We start from the raw sequence: 20,341 nt of genomic DNA, 5'->3' as shown, positions 1-20,341 counted from the left end.
TTGACCCGCAGCGAACGGTCCATCTCTGAATCCTCACGAGACCTGATATTCCCCGTCCTGCACGGGGAAAACACAGAAAGTGTTTATTTTTGTTCTTGTTCTGTATGTAGGACGAGACGCCCTTTTTTCTCTCCTTTTTGTTCTTGTTAATTTATGTTTTTCGTTTTTAGAATGTTTGAAAAATGGTCACCAAACTCAAATTCAACTAAAACTGACAAGATTCCGAAAACATGGACGGATTTTAACATTTTATTTGAGTTTCAACTACAAGACACCGGTCATTGCACATATCTCATGCCAAAAAGTTAGATTTCTAAACTGTGAATTCAATCGATTTCCCTTCGAGTCTTGGTCGAATTTCATGTGTTGACCCGCAGCGAACGGTCCATCTCTGATTCCTCACGAGACCTGATATTCCCCGTCCTGCACGAGGAAAATACAGAAAGTGTTTATTTTTGTTATTGTTCTGTATGTAGGACGAGATGCCCTTTTTTCTCTCCTTTTTGTTCTTGTTAATTTTTGTTTTTCGTTTTTAGAATGTTTGAAAAATGGTCACCAAACTCAAATTCAACTAAAACTGACAAGATTCCGAAAACATGGAAGGATTTTAACATTTTATTTGAGTTTCAACTACAAGACACCGGTCATTGCACATATCTCATGCCAAAAAGTTAGAATTCTAAACTGTGAATTCAATCGATTTCCCTTCGAGTCTTGGTCGAATTTCATGTGTTGACCCGCAGCGAACGGTCCATCTCTGATTCCTCACGAGACCTGATATTCCCCGTCCTGCACGGGGAAAACACAGAAAGTGTTTATTTTTGTTCTTGTTTTGTATGTGGGACGAGATGCCATTTTTTCTCTCCTTTTTGTTCTTGTTAATTTTTGTTTTTCGTTTTTAGAATGTTTGAAAAATGGTCACCAAACTCAAATTCAACTAAAACTGACAAGATTCCGAAAACATGGAAGGATTTTAACATTTTATTTGAGTTTCAACTACAAGACACCGGTCATTGCACATATCTCATGCCAAAAAGTTAGAATTCTAAACTGTGAATTCAATCGATTTCCCTCCGAGTCTTGGTCGAATTTCATGTGTTGACCCGCAGGGAACGGTCCATCTCTGATTCCTCACGAGACCTGATATTCCCCGTCCTGCACGGGGAAAATACAGAAAGTGTTTATTTTTGTTCTTGTTCTGTATGTAGGACGAGATGCCCATTTTTCTCTCCTTTTTGTTCTTGTTAATTTTTGTTTTTCGTTTTTAGAATGTTTGAAAAATGGTCACCAAACTCAAATTCAACTAAAACTGACAAGATTCCGAAAACATGGAAGGATTTTAACATTTTATTTGAGTTTCAACTACAAGACACCGGTCATTGCACATATCTCATGCCAAAAAGTTAGATTTCTAAACTGTGAATTCAATCGATTTCCCTTCGAGTCTTGGTCGAATTTCATGTGTTGACCCGCAGCGAACGGTCCATCTCTGATTGCTCACGAGACCTGATATTCCCCGCCCTGCACGGGGAAAACACAGAAAGTGTTTATTTTTGTTCTTGTTCTGTATGTAGGACGAGATGCCCTTTTTTCTCTCCTTTTTGTTCTTGTTAATTTATGTTTTTCGTTTTTAGAATGTTTGAAAAATGGTCACCAAACTCAAATTCAACTAAAACTGACAATATTCCAAAAACATGGACGGATTTTAACATTTTATTTGAGTTTCAACTACAAGACACCGGTCATTGCACATATCTCATGCCAAAAAGTTAGATTTCTAAACTGTGAATTCAATCGATTTCCCTTCGAGTCTTGGTCGAATTTCATGTGTTGACCCGCAGCGAACGGTCCATCTCTGATTCCTCACGAGACCTGATATTCCCCGTCCTGCACGAGGAAAATACAGAAAGTGTTTATTTTTGTTATTGTTCTGTATGTAGGACGAGATGCCCTTTTTTCTCTCCTTTTTGTTCTTGTTAATTTTTGTTTTTCGTTTTTAGAATGTTTGAAAAATGGTCACCAAACTCAAATTCAACTAAAACTGACAAGATTCCGAAAACATGGAAGGATTTTAACATTTTATTTGAGTTTCAACTACAAGACACCGGTCATTGCACATATCTCATGCCAAAAAGTTAGAATTCTAAACTGTGAATTCAATCGATTTCCCTCCGAGTCTTGGTCGAATTTCATGTGTTGACCCGCAGGGAACGGTCCATCTCTGATTCCTCACGAGACCTGATATTCCCCGTCCTGCACGGGGAAAATACAGAAAGTGTTTATTTTTGTTCTTGTTCTGTATGTAGGACGAGATGCCCATTTTTCTCTCCTTTTTGTTCTTGTTAATTTTTGTTTTTCGTTTTTAGAATGTTTGAAAAATGGTCACCAAACTCAAATTCAACTAAAACTGACAAGATTCCGAAAACATGGAAGGATTTTAACATTTTATTTGAGTTTCAACTACAAGACACCGGTCATTGCACATATCTCATGCCAAAAAGTTAGATTTATAAACTGTGAATTCAATCGATTTCCCTTCGAGTCTTGGTCGAATTTCATGTGTTGACCCGCAGCGAACGGTCCATCTCTGATTCCTCACGAGACCTGATATTCCCCGTCCTGCACGGGGAAAACACAGAAAGTGTTTATTTTTGTTATTGTTCTGTATGTAGGACGAGATGCCCTTTTTTCTCTCCTTTTTGTTCTTGTTAATTTTTGTTTTTCGTTTTTAGAATGTTTGAAAAATGGTCACCAAACTCAAATTCAACTAAAACTGACAAGATTCCGAAAACATGGAAGGATTTTAACATTTTATTTGAGTTTCAACTACAAGACACCGGTCATTGCACATATCTCATGCCAAAAAGTTAGAATTCTAAACTGTGAATTCAATCGATTTCCCTTCGAGTCTTGGTCGAATTTCATGTGTTGACCCGCAGCGAACGGTCCATCTCTGATTCCTCACGAGACCTGATATTCCCCGTCCTGCACGGGGAAAACACAGAAAGTTTTTATTTTTGTTCTTGTTCTGTATGTGGGACGAGATGCCCTTTTTTCTCTCCTTTTTGTTCTTGTTAATTTTTGTTTTTTCGTTTTTAGAATGTTTGAAAAATGGTCACCAAACTCAAATTCAACTAAAACTGACAAGATTCCGAAAACATGGAAGGATTTTAACATTTTATTTGAGTTTCAACTACAAGACACCGGTCATTGCACATATCTCATGGCAAAAAGTTAGATTTCTAAACTGTGAATTCAATCGATTTCCCTTCGAGTCTTGGTCGAATTTCATGTGTTGACCCACAGCGAACGGTCCATCTCTGATTGCTCACGAGACCTGATATTCCCCGCCCTGCACGGGGAAAATACAGGAAGGCCTTGTTTGGTACTAGTGTATTTTAGGGAATTTGTGGGGATTATCCCGGTCAAACCCCTCAATCCCCACACATTCCATAACACCATTTGGTTCTTGTGTATTTGACATGTTTCATTCCCACATTTCCCCTCAAATCCCCAAATTATAGTGCATTTTTCTCAATACTCAATACACTACCCCTACCTAGTGTATTGGGGATAAATGGGGATTTGAAGGGATTGGGTGAAGGTTGGGGTTTCACCCAATCCCTTGGGGGATTATCCCTACCAATCTCCTCAAAAACACTAGTACCAAACAATGCCGAATTGTTTATTTTTGTTCTTGTTCTGTATGTGGGACGAGATGCCCTTTTTTCTCTCCTTTTTCTTCTTGTTAATTTTTGTTTTTCGTTTTTAGAATGTTTGAAAAATGGTCACCAAACTCAAATTCAACTAAAACTGACAAGATTTCGAAAACATGGAAGGATTTTAACATTTTATTTGAGTTTCAAATAATATTTCTGATTTAAAAAACATGGATATAAAATATGTTTTGAATTTTTTTGGGAAGTTGAATAATATTTTAAATTTTCAAAAATAAAAAAATGGAATTTGAAAATGGTCACGAACTTGAAAAATGTTCCTGGATGTAAAAAATCACAAAATTAAAAAATGTTCCGAATTTAATAAATTCATGCGAATTCATGTTTCACAAAATTCAAAATATGTTTTCAAATTTGATTTTACCAAACAATTTTAAAAATCATCATTTCAAAAAATATTCATGAAGTTTCTAAAGAGATGCAACAACTCTACTATGTCCTAGACAGAAAAACATGTTCGTGCATAACTGTTGGTGAAAGGACACCGACATTTGATTCTTGATAGATTTTTCTGCTATAAATGAGAAAGAGCTCTCGAAAAGAGTATAGTAAAAAGGGCACCGTAGCATGCTTGAAAGCTTCAAGGATGGCTCGGCGGTAATGCATCCTGCAATACGTCGTCCACAATGAGGTGGAGGGCGCGCTCGGCGCCGGCAGTGGTTTGATCGAAGATCCCACCTAAATATGTTGATACGCAAAAGAAAATTGACTAGCAAAGAAGCTTCAGAAGAAAGCAGGATGTAGATCGGTTTTTGTTTCAGATTTTTTTGTTTGCCACGAGCTCCTTGGATATCATTTCACCATAAAAAATTGGCGGGTGCTACGCATCAACCGATTGATTTCCTTGAGAAATCAGTCGGGTCGCGAGCCATTCGATACGTCCACTCACAACTGTTGGATCAGTCAACGTATTCCATGTCTTTCTCCTCTCATCGTACTTCATTCTCTCATCTGGGCGCAGCAACACAAACAACTCTAGTTCATGTCGCCGCCTCGCTCACAGCTGCCGCACTTTCCAGCGGAGCTAGTCGTTCGCAACACCAGCCACACCCATCGTCTCCTGTGGCAGTAGTCACCGTCGGCAAAGCAACATCGTCGCAAGATGTCACAATGACGCCGACTGGTAGCATCAGGAGTGCTGCATCGTAGCACCGGTGCCCCTACAGGTCGCGCCGCCCACCCGGCTTGTAGCACTGGCTGCGCCGATGAGGGCTACATCGCAGCACCGACACACCCATGAAACTTGCAGCGCCGGTGACACTGACGAGGGCTGCATCGCAGTGCTGGTGTGTGCTGCATGGCAGCACCGGTAGCCAAGTGGGGCTCCATCGCTGCACCGACGTCCCCCGGTGGTGCTCCATTATAGTTGCATCATAGCACTGACGGCTTCCGGTGAAGCACCATTGTAGCTCCATGGCAGCATTACACGACCCCACGATGCTCCATTGAAGCTCCATAGCAACACAACACAACCCGACGATGCTCAATTGAAATTCCATGAGAGGCAGCACCACGCAGCTCCGGCATAGCATGACGGCCCTCCATTGCAGCATCTCAAGGCGACCCTATTGAAATGGCGGTGGTCTGTGGAACCACAAAGCAGTTGCATCCACGTCCGCTTGCATCATGGACCACGGCAAGCCATGGTGGCCAAGTAAAGTTGCAGGAGCAGCGTGCAAGCGACGCAGCCGGGCTTGCAACACCGGTGGCGTGGTTGCGTACTACGACGATATGGCCGCTCACTTAATCAACCACTAGCGGCTTTGGGAAAAAGGAAAGATGGGATGGAGATAAAAAAATAAGGTAGAGGACGCAAGCGTGTTTGGGCACTAGGCATGCTACCAAGGAGGTTTACGCGAGTGGTTAATCTGTCGGTAGATTTTAATCGTTTTCCTAAAAATTTGCACACTCCTAGCACATCCAAGCACCTAGGACTTTAAAAAAAAAACATACAGTTCACCAAGACACATCTTTGGCTTACTTACCGTTAAAATTAAATCGCACATAAGTTTCCGAGCCCATATATCTTGGGCCTTTAGTTAAATGGGCTAGCTGCTCGCTCACAAACCCTCAAGAGAAAGAAAAAAACGCAAACCCCAGAGCCACCAGATCCAGCGGGAACCCGAGCTCAGGCGGCGTCGCCATGGATCCCCTCGCCGTGCTCCGGGACTACGCCGCCCGCGGCGACCTGGACAAGATCATCTTCAACGGCGACGACGTACAGTTCGGCGACGACTACACCTTCCCGGCGAACGCCCCCACCGCCTTCGCATCCAAGCAGTCGGGTCGGCCCTACCCGCTCTCCGCCGCCGTCTTCCTCGCCCAGCACAACGACCTCAAGCACACCGACTTCCTCCAGGCCGCCCGCCTCCGCCGGATCCCGCCCGTCTCCCTCCCGGACCGCAAGACCTTCCTCGACTTCCTCCAGTTCGGGGACACCTCGCTCCCCTCCGAGACCCTCCTCCCCTCCTCCCTCCCCCACGACGCCCACCACCACCACCCGCCGCCGCCGCCGCCCGGGGACGCGGACGACGACCCCGACGCCGACGACGCCTCCACCGCCCACGTCCGCGCCCTCGAGCGGCCCCTCAAGGACCGCAACGCCGTCCTCGACGCCCGCGGCCGCGACTTCCTCGCCGCCTACCACGCCGCGCTGCGCCGGGAGGAGGACCGCGTGCGCAACAAGGACAGCGCGCCCTCCTCCGCGGCCGGCCGGCACGAGCCCTCCGCCGCGGCCGCCGCTGCCCTCGCCAACCCCAAGGCCGACAAGTCCTTCGGCGACGGCTTCGTGCCCATCATTCTGGTGCCCAGCGCGTCGCAGACGCTCATTACAATCTACAACGTGAAGGACTTCCTGGAGGACTTCGTGTTCGTGCCCAGCGACGAGAAGATGCGGGCGATGAAGGGCAGCCCCAAGCCGGAGTGCGTGACCGTGCAGAAGAAGCACGTCCGCGGGGCTGGGGGTCCCGCGGCCTTCGAGGTGAGGGACAAGCCGGCTTCGCTCAAGGCCGACGATTGGGCGCGGGTGGTGGCCGTGTTTGTGCTCGGAAAGGAGTGGCAATTCAAGGACTGGCCCTTCAAGGATCATGTGGACATCTTCAACAAAGGTATTCTAGTGCTTGTCTGTTTGTATATCTACGATATGTGTTAGTATCTCAGAGGTTCAGTAGTTTTTGCTCAAGAACTATAGAAATAATCACATCAGTGATTCAAGATATTTGTACCGAGGTTCATAGGAATTGCTCAATTATCCTTTAACATTGCAGGATACGGTTGGTCTGTATCGGGAGTACACTTTGGGTGCTTAATTTGTTAACACAATTGGGTTGAAATGCTTGTTTTTGGCATTGACATTAACTGTTGAGCAAGAAATAACTGCTGCTATGACTAACCAAATCATATCTTGCTGCCTGCGCCTTTTGTTTCTGTTCCTAGCAAAGCATCACACTAACTATTTGTAATGCAACATGAAACATTAGATTGCTCTGTTTCTCTTTCAGCATGGCAAGTCGATACCATCTGTGGCCTAACATCTTAAACTCGTTTCAGTTATTGGTTTCTATGTACGCTTTGAAGATGATAGTGTGGATTCAGCAAAAGTGGTCAAGCAGTGGAATGTCAAAATCATATCTGTGAGTGGGAGGAATTTGTCGTATTCTTTTGGTTATTGTAAACAAATTCTATTTTGCTCCCAGTTACAGCTGCTTTATTGTGTTACGGAATTATGGCGCAGATAAGCAAGAATAAAAGGCATCAAGACAGACCAGCTGCTCTTGAGGTGTGGGACCGGTTGGATGAATTTGTGCGGGCACGCACATAGGTGAACCATCGTGCGTATCTAACTGTGTGATCTTGTAAGCTGTCTCTTTTATTTTTTACTTGATATGGACACTGTGAATTTCTGGTGAATTTAACAACTGGGTTTTTGAGATTTGTTATCATGTGTTTTCTTAACTTTTAAGTGTCTTTGCAGTAACCTTAGCGATACATTTGTGTTTACTGAAAGTTCAATGTTGTTTGTGCTATGAACTTATCAAACATTTCATGACCTAGAGTATAGTGTAGGGGTAGTCCTGCAGGCAATTAGGACCAAGGCTTCACTTCAAGTATGCATGATGATATCAGATTGTGCTATTCAAGTTAATCATAGTGCAGGCAATTCTAACAAGAGAAGCCATCATACTGTGTAACTTCCCGTGTTGTCATGTTTCAGTAATTCACACTGGTAGTTTTAGTTGTTGGCTTCTTGCTATTTCCATATTAATTGTTAGAAGAATCCAAAAATGGTTTCAAGTTCAGCTACTAGAATCTTGACATTGTTATTTTGTCGATTTGGGATTCACATGTTTCTGTATATTGTTTAAATACAATGGTTGAAGATTTGCTAAGTGCAACCTTTTCAGTTCTACTACGCTCATAGTAGGTTTTGCCTTTATGCAAGTTAAACTGTTTCAACTTCTTGCCAGAAGTGGGCCTGTAATGTTATCATTGAGCTTACATGTAGTAATTTTTATGGTCTGTCAGATATAACCCTGATAATGAGACCGTGGTGGCAACTGGGCTAGGATATATAGTTGAACTAGTCCATGATGATGCGTTTTGCCGCACCCGGTCATTTCGGTGATAGAATTATCTTAATTGACATGATCCGGTCTATAATAGTCACAATGCCTATATAGGTTAAATTTGCATGAACCAGTCCATATAGTTGATTTAAACATGTTTCTTATACTCCCTCGGTACCTAAATACTTGTAGTTGGGGAGAACTAGACTAGCTCTCCCCAACTACAATTATTTAGGTACAGAGGGAGTATATGTTTGCAAATCTTTAGGTCACTATTCCCAAGACAATTTCAGATTAACAGTAATTGATTAGCTGGAATGTAGCTTCACATCTTAAACAATTTTGCAAGGAACATCCAAGTGTCGTTTCCTCCTTGCTCAGTGTGATATGCTGCCAGTATTCAAGTGGTGAAGAGCTGTATCGTCACTGGCATTTGGTCATGCCACTTAGCCCACAGCTTGTTCAGTTCACTGATCTACTCTCAACAGTATTACTCATCCGGAGTGCACCCCAACCCCAACTCATATGCTTGATCTGAAGTATCCTAGCCATGCATGATCATCATACTGACAAGAATGAAAAGCATGTAACGCATTTGGGTATGACACACATTCTTCATAGGAATTATTTCGTCTAAAACACAACAATTTTCTTCTCTGGGGGGCCTTAGTGAAGAAAACATACGTGTGACTTGCAGCTACCTTGAGCAAATCAAACTGACCTTATGCTTAAATGAAGTAATGATACAAAAAAAAGGATGAGAACTGAGAGGTGAACTCCAAGTATCTCTCCTGCTCGGAGACATGTACTGCTAAACTCTCCTTCTGTTCAATGAAATGAAACGCAAAGTCTTTGCGTTTTCTCGAAAAAAAAAAAGAACTGAGAGGTGAACATGAGAATATAAGATGATCTCCAAGTTCCAACTTTAGATATCTATTGCATGAATTCTCCATAAGCTACCGATCCGTCAAACCAAAAGTAGAGTTACCGAATCAATTGTTCAGTTTATACTTTTAACATGTTTAGTGCAATACCCATGTGTCATCTGCAGCAGCTGAACGTATGTGAGCAGATAAGTTTTGACCGTGCATGATAGAAGCAAAATCTGCATGAACTCACAGCCGACACAATCTCTCAAATACAGAAATTTTGCAGATTAACTGTCCATCATCCTGCCCGCACACCAGCTCCAGCATAACTCTGTGGTCTCAATCTCTTCTAACCCTCCAGATCTGTTGTTTAATTGATTAAGAAAGACCAATTTAACTTCATTCTTTGCATCCCAAGAAGATTAGTCCCTGTTAAGATTTGTTCCTAGGTGTAACCCTCATAACTTAACGAGTATAGAAACAAAAGCAAACAAAATCAGGGGAAACTTAAGCAAACACCAGGGCTACTTGTTACCAAATCATAAATATAAGCAAGATGAGAGAGCGAGAGTTGTGGTTGTGAAATCTGGAAGGGGATCTCAGGAGGAGATTGATGGAGTTGAGAAGCGGAGAAAGAATGCCTACCTTAATATCAGTCTCACTCCTAGATTATTAAGGTCACCTCCCTTGCTGATGATCTCCTCTCCACAGTAACGCTGTTACGCATGGCCTCCCATGTTGCAGCAATCAGGTGCAGGCGGAACCCTTAAGCATCATCATCGGTGAGGGGGAGAGAGGAGGCTTCCATCACGGCGAGGGGAGAGATGTCGTTAATGGAGAAAAACAGGAGGGGGGTGCGGAGGCCACGGCGCTGGGCTGGGTTTGGGCATGTGGTTACCCTGGCCCACAGTGTGTTGGCTCAGTTCATAGGAAATCGCTGAAGTCGTTCTGCAGTTCTGCAGAGTAGTGGCCCAGTTTACATTTGGTAGCTGTGTCGTGGTAGAAGTGGGGCAGGGGTGGATGACAGGGGTGATCCAGGCCATGCATGTCCGAATCGTACGGGTGGGAGCGCGTAATCGCAGTGGAGAGGCATAGGTTACGTCTTACTGTTTATTAATATCATTCCTCATACCATATTTGTTAACTGTCAGCTTTCTACCCTGCATTTTGCTTAGGATATTAACCTTACTTGTTTTGAGTTAGTGTTGGATATTTTTCATTAGATTTTAAATCAACTTTAGCAAGCGTTTTTCATGGCCTCATCATCCCTCGGTGACATTTTCTTCTTGATTTCGTTTTTCAGTCGCTGTTGTGACCCAAACACTCAAATACCATGTTGAGTGATGGAAGTGGACTTATGCTGGTTGAGTTGTCGACCGGGGAAACAATCACCCCTAGATCCCAGCCTATTTCAGGTGCCGGTCGATGGCAGAATGAGATGCCAGGAACCTACCTTCCTGCGCTCACGAGGATTTGCATCTTATGTGCATTTCATTCGCTAAGCTATGATGTAGTCTTCTATTGAATCTTAACATATTAACTTTAGACTGGTGACATGGTGCTAGGCTACTTCACCCGCAGCATTGTCGATGTCGGTGTTTTTTCACCATTTCCTTTGGTGAAAATGGAGGGAATTGCGGCAGTTAGTGGTTATCCACCAAATGAACATTGTCTGATTCCATTGTTGTAGCAACGCGAGCCAATCAGGACCTGAAACTCCAGAGTATTTGCTTTGCTTCAACACATGAACTGTAACATTATCACTGCAACATGGTATGAACACGGCGCAGCCGCGTGAATCTACGCCGCATCGTATGGTACAGCGATACATTTGCTGGTAATGTCTATGGCTAGGTTACAGAAACATGGCCGAAGCATAGGCAAGGAACACACTGATGAGCACGGTGGCTGCGGCAGAGCTCGGCGCCCCTGCTGCGTGCAGCAGTTCTGGGAGCTTTGATATTCCCTGTGAATCGGTGCTGGCTCCTGCGCCTTGGGGAGCAACCTGCCCTGTGGCCGTGGTAACAGCCGGAGAATCGTCACCTGCTGCTGCCGGCGGAGCTTCAGCCGCAGCAGCACTCTCCGGGGTCGTCGATGTCGTGGTTGCAGGCTCAGGCTCGGCAGGAGTGGCCGCTGCCGGAGGTGCCGCTTCTGGAGCCGCGGCGGCCTTTGTGGTTGTCGGCGTCGAGTCGTCGGTCGAATTGCTCGCCCCGGCGACATCTGCATCATCATCATCATCACATTTTCGTCAGTGAAATCCCTGTTGTAGCTGTGAAACGTGAAAGGAAAGGAGGAGGGGAGGTGAGGGAGGCACCATGGCATGGGTCGGTGGGCAGGTTGCACACGTTGGGGATCATGCCCTGGACCTGGCCGAGGACGAGGCCGAAGGAGCTGGGCGCGAGCTTGGACATGGCGCACAGGCAGGGCCCCTGGGACTGGAAGAAGGCCTGGAGCTGCGAGCAGCACGACGGCAGCGCCGCCGTCCCGGAGCCGAACAGGTAGCCGATGCACGGCGACAGGCTGAGCGGCACCGGCGCGCACGTCGGCATCATCATCGGCTGCACCGTCGTTGTCGTCTGTGCCGAGCAGAGGGTCGCCGTCGCGACGAGGACGGCAACCACCCCGAGCATGCGCCCCGCCATCTTGGACAGTTCTTGGTGGAATGGGTTGGATTGGATTGATTCGGACGATCTGAGGAAGCAGGCAGGGTTTATACGAGAAACTGTTGGGAAAAAGCTCGGAAACGGTGGCCGGGTGGATGAGCCGGTCTATCTAACTGCTGCCTGTGGCTTTTTGGAGGCTCGCCGGTGAACTGACCGGAGAATGCCACCCGCTGCCGGCGCTCCGTGACTGAGACAGTGAGAGGTCTATCCTACCGGACCGCTTTCCTGCAGAACGTGATTTGGGATGAGCTCCGCTTGGATGGTTGGTGACCAACCGCAATGGCTTCAGTTCTCATGTTTGCCTGGTGAGACCCATCTGTCCTAAACGTTCAATCTGTTTTTTTTTTTTTTTTGCAGATCTGTTTTATTGAGGTTCAGAAGAACCGCCATGGCCGTCTTGAATCGATCTGAAACGTCTGACATAAAAGTCGAACAAACAGAGTTGGGCATTTGCGCCGCGTCACGGCTTACATGCGGGCTCAAGCTGTCATAATTGTGCCTAGTTTTAACCAGGTGAGCGGTTGCCCAGTCGGTATATTTTAGGGGAAATTAGGCATGACACCGGTAGTTTTTTGTGCAAAAGTTCGAAATTGATGTTCTTTTTAAACCATAACCACAGTGTGGCGGTTTTATGCTATTTATTCAAATTACCATGGACATCTATTGATTTCTAGAAAACGTCAGCGACGCAATGGCAATGCACTAGTCTTTTGCCACGGGGTGCGGCCCGCCCCCTGTTGATCCTGCACAGCTCGCCACTAGATGTTTGGCAACTCTGCACCAGAGGTCTACGCACGACGACGACGATGACACGAGGTGCTGCGAAATAGATGGTGCGAGGTGACCATCGTGGGAATTTCCGGCAAACGTACTTTGCGGATTGGCACAAGAGCCATATAATGGCCTCTCGGTTTAACATACACGGTGTCATCAGGTTTTACTACAACTCCTGGTTTTAATTTGGTCAGGGTATGGTCTCCTCTGAAATTTGAATTTGACAAATAGTCGTCAATTTTTTACCCCAAAGCTCTGTTTAAACCTGGTCCAGATTCAGGCTGCATCAAATTTGTTTCATTGAGAAGTTTGGAGAATCTCCTAATCCCTGGAGGCTCTCGCTTCGCCAATGGCGTCTTTCCATCTGGATTCTGGTGCACACCGAATTAGTCGAGTCTCTCGTGCTTGTTTTCCATTTTAACTCTTCTTCGAACTCTTCTTGAAACGGAGGCAAATGATTTGTTTCCTCGACTTTGTCGCCATGGTTACCCATCCAAGACCAAGAAACCTTTATCTTGTCGATGCGAAAAAAATCACCGGGTTCTCACATGCGCGAGGTGCTACAAAAAATAAGTAGCAATTTTTTGATGGGTTCTCATATGTCCTAGAATATATCCTACAAGGTTGCTTCATTTTTTGACGGGTGGACATGGTCCGATTCCGTCACAGATATATGATCCCCCCCCCCCCCCCCCCTTCCCCCCTTTGCATATTTATACAATACTTGAGCGACGGGATCACAAAAGATGACCCTCTCTCTTCTTCTGGGGAGCCGGTAAGATTCCGATCTCCTTCTCTTATATTTGAATTTTACCCACATCCATCTAATTATGATGAAATTTAGACCAAAGAACATGTTCAAAATCCGGCACGAATCCAGATGTAATTTTGTTAATTTTGGTGTTTTTATACTGTCATGTCATCAGTCGATGAATGGATCGAAAGCTTTTTCAGAAGAATATAGCACTATATCAAACCACCAAGTGACACTGGATCAGATCAATGACGATCTGAGTGATAACAAGCGGAACATCCATCTAACTAACCGTGTGACAAACTCACAACAAGCCCTGGCAGGAACCACATGGTGAGATCAGAAAACATAAGCAGCCATGAACGAGGCAGCCATGGCCAGGACGGCGACGGCGGCGGAGGTCCCCTTGCACCCAACGGCAGCCGAATCAACCGTCCCCGGAACCGACTTCACCCCACCACCGGAAGGCGTGCCAGCCGGGTTCGCATCAGCCGGCGCAGCAGCAGCAGCATCAGTAGGTGTCGCCGCCGCCGACGGCGCCGTTGCGCCGCCCGCCGGAGCGGAGCTCGAGGTCCCTGTCACAGCTGCACACACGCACGCACACACACACCAAAAGAAGTGGTTAGTCACTCTCACCCTATTTCAGTGTCTCTACATGTCGGAGCATGTCGCCGGCATGCATGCAGCGTACGTGCGCGTACCGGAGCAGGCGTTGGGGGGCAGGTTGCAGGCGTTGGGGAGCACCTGCCCGACGACGGACCCGAGCTGGGAGGGCACGGCGGCCACGGCAGCGCAGAGGCAGGGCGCCTGCGACTGGAACATGGCCTTCATCTGGCCGCAGCACGCGTCGGACGGCGACGAGGAGTTGCCGATGAAGTAGCTCACGCACGGCGACAGCGAGGCCTGCACCGGCGGGCAGCTCGGCGCGCTCACGCCCTGGCCCGGCACGGCAGGCGGTTGCTGCTGCTGCTGCGCCGTGGACGCCGTCCATGCCGCGGCCAGCACGGCGAGCCACAGGCTCATCGTGGACGAGCGTCGAGCCATCGGTGGATGGAGGATGATGATCGGAGTGAGCCGGGTTTGTTTCGTGGTGCACTGTGTGCGATCGGCCGGTGGACGTGCCGTCTGTGTGGTGGGCTCGTGGTTGAATTTGTAGGTGCTCGGGTGTCATTGTTGGACGAACGGCCGGTGGCTCGGTGGCGACGGGCAGATCGACTGCCCTATCTAACGTCCAAAAGCAGCTTTTTCCGCACATGTTTCCAGGGATGTTACCGTGTTGGTGAGAAAACTGACAGGAACACACTTATCTCTCTCACAACAATCTCGATCAACCAGTGGCCTAGTACTCCCTCCCTCCGTCGTAAAATAAACGTCTCATTTTTAATATAACTTCATGCTAAGATTTGTATAAAGTTAAAGCATGTATTTTATACGTGGGTATCGGTGTCAAAATGCTAAAATCAACGTAGGGGGGGCCTCTCCGTTGACGGTGCTTCGGTGGGGCCTCTTCAGAGCTTTGACGCTTTCCCCGTGGTTGGGGCTGCCTCCGCGGGGTCCTTGGTCCTCCTATGCTGCTGGCGGCTCTAGAAGCACAGAAATGTGGTTCTTTTCAGAAACGACTCGCCGTCTCTCACTGCTACCCTCAAGGATTGCAAGGATGATGCTGGGCTCTCGCGTACTCGGTTCAAAATGGAGGACCGCCCCCACGTTGATGCCTGGCTCACGGTTCTTAGGCCTATTTAAGAGGCTCGCTTCCTTTTTTTTTGGCGGGAGAGGGGAGGGGGGGTTGATAAGTTCTCTCTTGTAATCTGATTCTTCAAGGGCCTTTTTTTGGGTAATATATTCAGGTGGTCGAGGGGCTTCCCCTCCTCTCCCAATGAATATTAAAAAAACACATATTTTAAGACGGAGGGAGTACTTGATGCAAGATTTATGAAAAGGAAGGGAGAGAGAGTTTTGAAACTGGAGGGGAGAGCTGCGTATTTCAATTAAAGAAAATTACAGTGATGCGGAGACGAGCACCACACAAGCGGTACGGTGAAGATGTGCTCGCACCATCCTGATGAGTCATTTCTTAGGCATTTCATTATGTTTTCGCTGACATACTAATAAAACAGATGCCATATCATCACCGGTGTCCAAAGAAGAATTTATGACACCAGCTTCACAGTGGACGGCATCACTCAGTGTAAAATAAGGAATAAAAAAGTCCTTGGCATCAAAGCAAGTAGTTGCTCCGATGGCCAGCTTTGTTTTTTTGGCTCCGGCTGAATAATGCAGGGTATCGGTGTCAAAATGCTGGAAAGTGAATTTGACACCTATTTTGACCTACAAAGTGAAGTGCCTTAATAGCCTTGCGATGCAGTGACCCATTTTTCAGCATGTAGACATGGCGAGTGAGATAAATGATACAATGATCTAGTGGCCTATTGTTCTCGGGCCACATGAGTTGACAAGATGAAGGGAGATACGCATGGTGGCTCACGCAATCTCGAGGGTGATCTCTAGGCCCAACTCTATGTCAACATCGTGTAGGTGATCGCTTGTCGCAGATTTGAAATAGGTGGAAGCGGAGGAGGACCAACGCGCATGTGGCTTCAATCCATTTTGAAGGAGACCGTGTGCCGAGCCGGAGAAGGAGCGCGCACGCCCACGCGTCAGTGGCTCCAGTCCATCGTGCTCGACGTTGATGTTAAATTGGACATAATTAATAGATATACATGTTGACTCTAACAGAGATGAGATGAAGCAAGAAGATTACTTGCAGCTTTAGTGTTTATGTCGTAAGTTTTGTATTTTTCCATTTTTTTTAATTTCCAAAAATGTTCATGTATTCCAAAAATCTTCATGACTTACAAAAATATTCGCAAATATGAACAAAGTTCGGTTTTCCAAAAAATTTTCTGAAATTCCAAAACATGTTTGTGATTTAAGATATTATTTAAAAATTCCAAATAATGCATGATTTTTGCGAAACATTCATGCTTTCAATTGTTTGCACAAACTTTAAAATGTTCAGAAATTTCAAGTAATGTTTGAAATTTGATTTTTTTCTCTATTTCAAAAGAATGTTTTTTTTTCCAAAATAATGTTCGGAAATTTCAAAACTTTCACGGTTTGAAAAATATTCACATTTTCAATTTTTTGTTCTTCTTAAAATATTACTTTTTAATTGAATGCATTTTTTAACACTCCGCCACATGCATCAAGCCTGAGCTACTACATTACACGGGCTGAATTTCTAGAGCGCTATGGGCTGGCCCAGTTCCTTGGCACATGTGTGAAGGGCAACCTAACTCAGGTGCATGAGGATAACACCAGCAAAATAATACTCGCTTAAATGGATTGTAAACTAAAGTAAAAAAACTCCAATAACAATGCATGTCGATGTCCTGGTGAAGATGTGCTGGCACCATCCTGATAGGTTCATTCTTAATAGCCCTGCAATCCAGTGACCCATTTTCTGAACATGGCTACGGTGAGTGAGATAAATGATACAATGATCCGGTGGGAGATTGTTCTTGGGCCACATGAGTTGACAAGAACACGGAACACACGTATGGCGGCTCATGCAATCCCGAGGGGTGTCAACATTGTATAGGTGGCCGCTTGTCAAAGATTTGAAATAGGAGGAACCAGAGGAGGATGAGCATGTCCATTTTGAAGGAGATTGTGTGTCGAGCCGGAGGAGGACCGCGCATGCCGACGCATCGGCGGCTCTAGTCCGTCCTGCTTGTTGATTGACATGAAATTGGAATAGACATACACGTTGACTCTAACAGAGATGAGATGAAGCAAGAAGATTAGTTGCAGCTTTTGTTTTTATCATTTGTTTTGAATTTCCAAAAATGTTCATGTATTCCAAAAAAAACTTCACGATCTTAAAAAATTCCGCAAATTTGAACAATGTTTGGGTTTTGAAAAAATGTTCACAGATTCCAGAAAATGTTCGTGATTTGAAAAACTATTACAATCCCAAAAAATGATCGTGATTTTCGAAAGTTTCCTGCTTTCAAAAAATTTCACAAATTTAAAAATATTCTGGAATTTCATTTAATGATTCACATGTGATTTTTTATGACAATTTCAAAAGAATGTTTGGTTTTCCAAAATAATGTGCGGAAATTCAAAACTATTCTCATGTTCAAGGTTTTTTCTTTTTGTAAAATATTGATTTAATTTTTCTGAAAATCAATGCATTTTTTCCAATTCCCTGTGGTTCTACTTGTTACGTACTAGTACCACGGAATGAAGTGGTCAAGGGACAGAGAAGCTCGCATCAAGTTACCGGCCGGGATCAAATCAAACCGCACCCTGGATTTGTACCGGCATAAAAATCAATAGAAAGCTTCAGCTTCTGTTGTTGTGTGAAGGTGTGCATAACATGGCAAGCAACAGATTATTTGGGACGGTACCAATGTCTGCATTCTGTACAAAGCTAGCACAGGCAACATGCAAGAGGTATTCATTGATTCATAGCAGAAGAAAAGATATACAAAGTACAAAAACTAACTGTTGCTCCAGAAATTTAAAGGGATTGAAGGCAGATAGATCGAGCATGCAAATGAAGAAGCATCACAACATCAGCATCAGAAACCAAAACTTCACCCATCCATTCAGATCATATCCATCGATAACATAGCAAATAGCAGTGGTTCATCAGCTAGAGGAATCCCAAAACCCAATGTTCATTCGTCTGCTGACAGCTACTACTAGTACTAGTACGCGCGACATAGAAATATGGGTACCCGGTCAAAATCCCACCGTCTTGTTCGGACTGCAGAAACGAACCTCAACAAATGGGGACAAGCATGAAACGGAATCAGACGACAAGTAGGCTACTGCATTTGGGGTAGGCCCTTCAGAGGATGATGTAGATGGCGAGTATGGCCGTGGCGGCGAAGATGAAGGCCGTCTCGGACGACGGCGCGGCGGAGTGTGGCCCCTGGGGCGGCGGGGCGGTGGCGGCAGCGGGCGCGAGCGGGGAAGTAGCCGCCTGGTTGGGTGCGGCCTTGGCGTTGCCGGCATGCTCCTGGGGCGGCGGGGACGATGGCTTCTCGCTCGACGGCTGCGGTGGAGGCGCGTCGTCTGCGACAACCAATCAAAGACAGATGTTAGTATGTAGAAAGATGAACCCAATCAGTTATGTACAGAGCGAGATGCAGGCGAGAGAGAGAGAGGGAGAGGTTCGTACGTGCTGCCTGTTTGCGGCGAGGTGCTGGCGATGGTGGCGGGGGTGGTGGTGGGCTGCTGACGACGGCGGCCGGGGGTGCGGGTCCTGCGTCCAAAACCCACAGTAAAAACAACAAGAAAAGTTAGTTACTGCGTTCAAAAGAAATCGAGAATGAAAAAACAAGAAGGAGGTGATGACGTGCGCAACAAGAAAAGAAACGCAGTGGCATAAACAAATATCATAAAAACAGAGGGTTATCGCCACAGACTGACTCTGTTAAAGCTGCAGCAGCTAGCCAGCTATCGGTTGCCGCGCAATGCTCTGACAGTAGGATAGGGTAGGCGATTCATTTGACCCTACGTTTTTTTCACGATTGAGGAAGGCTACGGAAACTGCATGCATAAAAGTAGACTGCCAGAGGATCAACCACGTGCAAAAGAGGAAGAGACGATGCACTGCACAGCGAAAAGCACGCATGCTTTTGCTCTGCCTCTGGCGTCGGTTGATCGATCAAATATGAGTAGCAAGGAGCGTTTTCAGTTTTGACCAAGACCGCGCAGGACAAACAAGACAAAAGACGACTATCACGAACGGGATGGAGCAGGTGATTAACATTTAACAGTACTAGCAGCAAACGCGTGGACATGATCGATTACTATAGCGTCAGCAGGAAGAGTAAGTCGAGCAACAAAAACCTCAAGACTTGCAGATGAACAAATTCACACAAGTAATCATATATAAATGGAAAAAATAAAAATATAGGACCTCTGCATCTGCACGTACGGCGCTAGATCCATCGCGTTTTCACAAGTAATCATATATAAATGGAAAAAAATAACGGAGGAGGGTTATGCACTAGATGCAGCACAGGGACAAGAAATAACTCGCAGGTCTATCTATATATATCGAGCGGCACAGATCCAAAATCGATGAAACAATAATCGAGCATGCCACATGCATTAATTCGTCGACGATGAACTAGGCCGTGCGCGGGTGCGGGCTGCTCGCCACGGGACACGACGAGAGCCCGACGCCCGCGCGCCGGACCGGCAGATCTGGCGGACAACGCAAGGAAACCAACCCAAATCGGAACCCTACCAACTCGGAGAAACCATGAGAAATTTCGAGGAAGGCAGGCAGAGAGGGAGGGAGAGAGGGAGGCGGTGGTGGGGCGCGTACCTTCGCAGGCGGCGGCGAGGCGGGCACCGTCCTGGAGACCGCCGCAGGAGGTGTAGAGCTTGAGGAGGTGGCTGGCGTTGAGGCCGGCCATGACGAGCTGCGGCTCGGCGGCGACGCGGCAGAGGCAGGGGACGCCGCCCCCGAGGTCGACGGCGGCGACGACGGGCTCGCAGCACTGGGCGGTGGGCATGTCGGGGGCGCAGAAGAGCGCGGCCTGAGTCGCCAGGAGCGCGGGGTCGCACGGCGCCCCCGGCTGCGGCCCGAAGGTGGCGGCCGCCGCCGGGAGCAGCGCGGCGAGGAGCCCCGCGACGAGCAGCAGGCGGTGTGTTCTCTCCATGGGCGAGGCGGGCTCTCTCGCTCGCTAGGGTTTGGGGCGCGCTGCTGGTGGCGCGGTGGAGGGAGGGAGGGAGGGAGGAATGGAATGCCGGTGGTGAGCGGGTGGTGGGCTATATAGCCAGCCGGTGGAGCCGTGGACGCTAAGCCAGCGATGGGTGTGTCGATCCTGCGCGTCGGTTGGGGCCAGCTGTCGGGTTGGACGGTCGAGATGGGGCCGCGCTGGGCACGTGAGGGTGGGTGGCACTCCTGGCGCTCGTAACCGCCTCCTCGGGAGGAGAGAAAGGCAAAGGA

General features: G+C 46.7%; 4 protein-coding genes and 1 long non-coding RNA gene across 8 annotated transcripts; 2 read left to right on the top strand and 3 right to left on the bottom strand.

Annotated features, from left to right (window-relative positions):
- Positions 1 to 5,791: 5,791 nt before the first annotated feature.
- Positions 5,792 to 10,887, top strand: LOC123446975 (protein CDC73 homolog). 4 transcript variants are annotated; one of them, XM_045123526.1, is made up of 4 exons: positions 5,797 to 6,844; positions 7,287 to 7,369; positions 7,471 to 7,567; positions 10,475 to 10,887. In XM_045123526.1, exons 1-3 carry the CDS (start codon positions 5,881 to 5,883, stop codon positions 7,555 to 7,557), a joined length of 1,134 nt encoding a protein of 377 aa, XP_044979461.1. In that variant the 5' UTR covers positions 5,797 to 5,880; the 3' UTR covers positions 7,558 to 7,567; positions 10,475 to 10,887. The 4 variants fall into 4 exon arrangements, with proteins under 4 accessions (XP_044979458.1, XP_044979461.1, XP_044979460.1 ...); XM_045123525.1 differs by having other exon boundaries at positions 7,471 to 7,591; XM_045123524.1 differs by lacking the exon at positions 10,475 to 10,887 and having other exon boundaries at positions 7,471 to 7,691.
- A 10-nt stretch (positions 10,888 to 10,897) lies between these two features.
- LOC123446977 (non-specific lipid transfer protein GPI-anchored 5-like) lies at positions 10,898 to 12,005 on the bottom strand. The gene is made up of 2 exons (XM_045123527.1): positions 11,486 to 12,005; positions 10,898 to 11,391 (listed from the first exon to the last, which is right to left on the bottom strand). Exons 1-2 carry the CDS (start codon positions 11,811 to 11,813, stop codon positions 11,027 to 11,029), a joined length of 693 nt encoding a protein of 230 aa, XP_044979462.1. The 5' UTR covers positions 11,814 to 12,005; the 3' UTR covers positions 10,898 to 11,026.
- LOC123446978 lies at positions 12,004 to 12,484 on the top strand. Its single transcript, XR_006631461.1, has 2 exons — positions 12,004 to 12,096; positions 12,192 to 12,484. It is a non-coding gene; the product is annotated as an uncharacterized LOC123446978 (long non-coding RNA).
- A 1,058-nt stretch (positions 12,485 to 13,542) lies between these two features.
- Positions 13,543 to 14,491, bottom strand: LOC123450986 (non-specific lipid transfer protein GPI-anchored 15-like). The gene is made up of 2 exons (XM_045127997.1): positions 14,064 to 14,491; positions 13,543 to 13,946 (listed from the first exon to the last, which is right to left on the bottom strand). The coding sequence occupies exons 1-2, from the start codon at positions 14,404 to 14,406 to the stop codon at positions 13,702 to 13,704; spliced, it is 588 nt and encodes a 195-aa protein (XP_044983932.1). The 5' UTR covers positions 14,407 to 14,491; the 3' UTR covers positions 13,543 to 13,701.
- Positions 14,492 to 17,954: 3,463 nt separating this feature from the next.
- Positions 17,955 to 20,051, bottom strand: LOC123450985 (non-specific lipid-transfer protein EPAD1-like). The gene is made up of 3 exons (XM_045127996.1): positions 19,715 to 20,051; positions 18,557 to 18,640; positions 17,955 to 18,450 (listed from the first exon to the last, which is right to left on the bottom strand). The coding sequence occupies exons 1-3, from the start codon at positions 20,049 to 20,051 to the stop codon at positions 18,224 to 18,226; spliced, it is 648 nt and encodes a 215-aa protein (XP_044983931.1). The 3' UTR covers positions 17,955 to 18,223.
- Between the last annotated feature and the right edge of the window lie 290 nt (positions 20,052 to 20,341).

Source organism: Hordeum vulgare, chromosome 4H, assembly GCF_904849725.1.
Source record: "Hordeum vulgare subsp. vulgare chromosome 4H, MorexV3_pseudomolecules_assembly, whole genome shotgun sequence".
Taxonomy (NCBI): domain Eukaryota; kingdom Viridiplantae; phylum Streptophyta; class Magnoliopsida; order Poales; family Poaceae; genus Hordeum; species Hordeum vulgare.
Note: the sequence above shows the minus strand (reverse complement) of the source record. Positions and strands in the feature narration are given on the sequence as shown.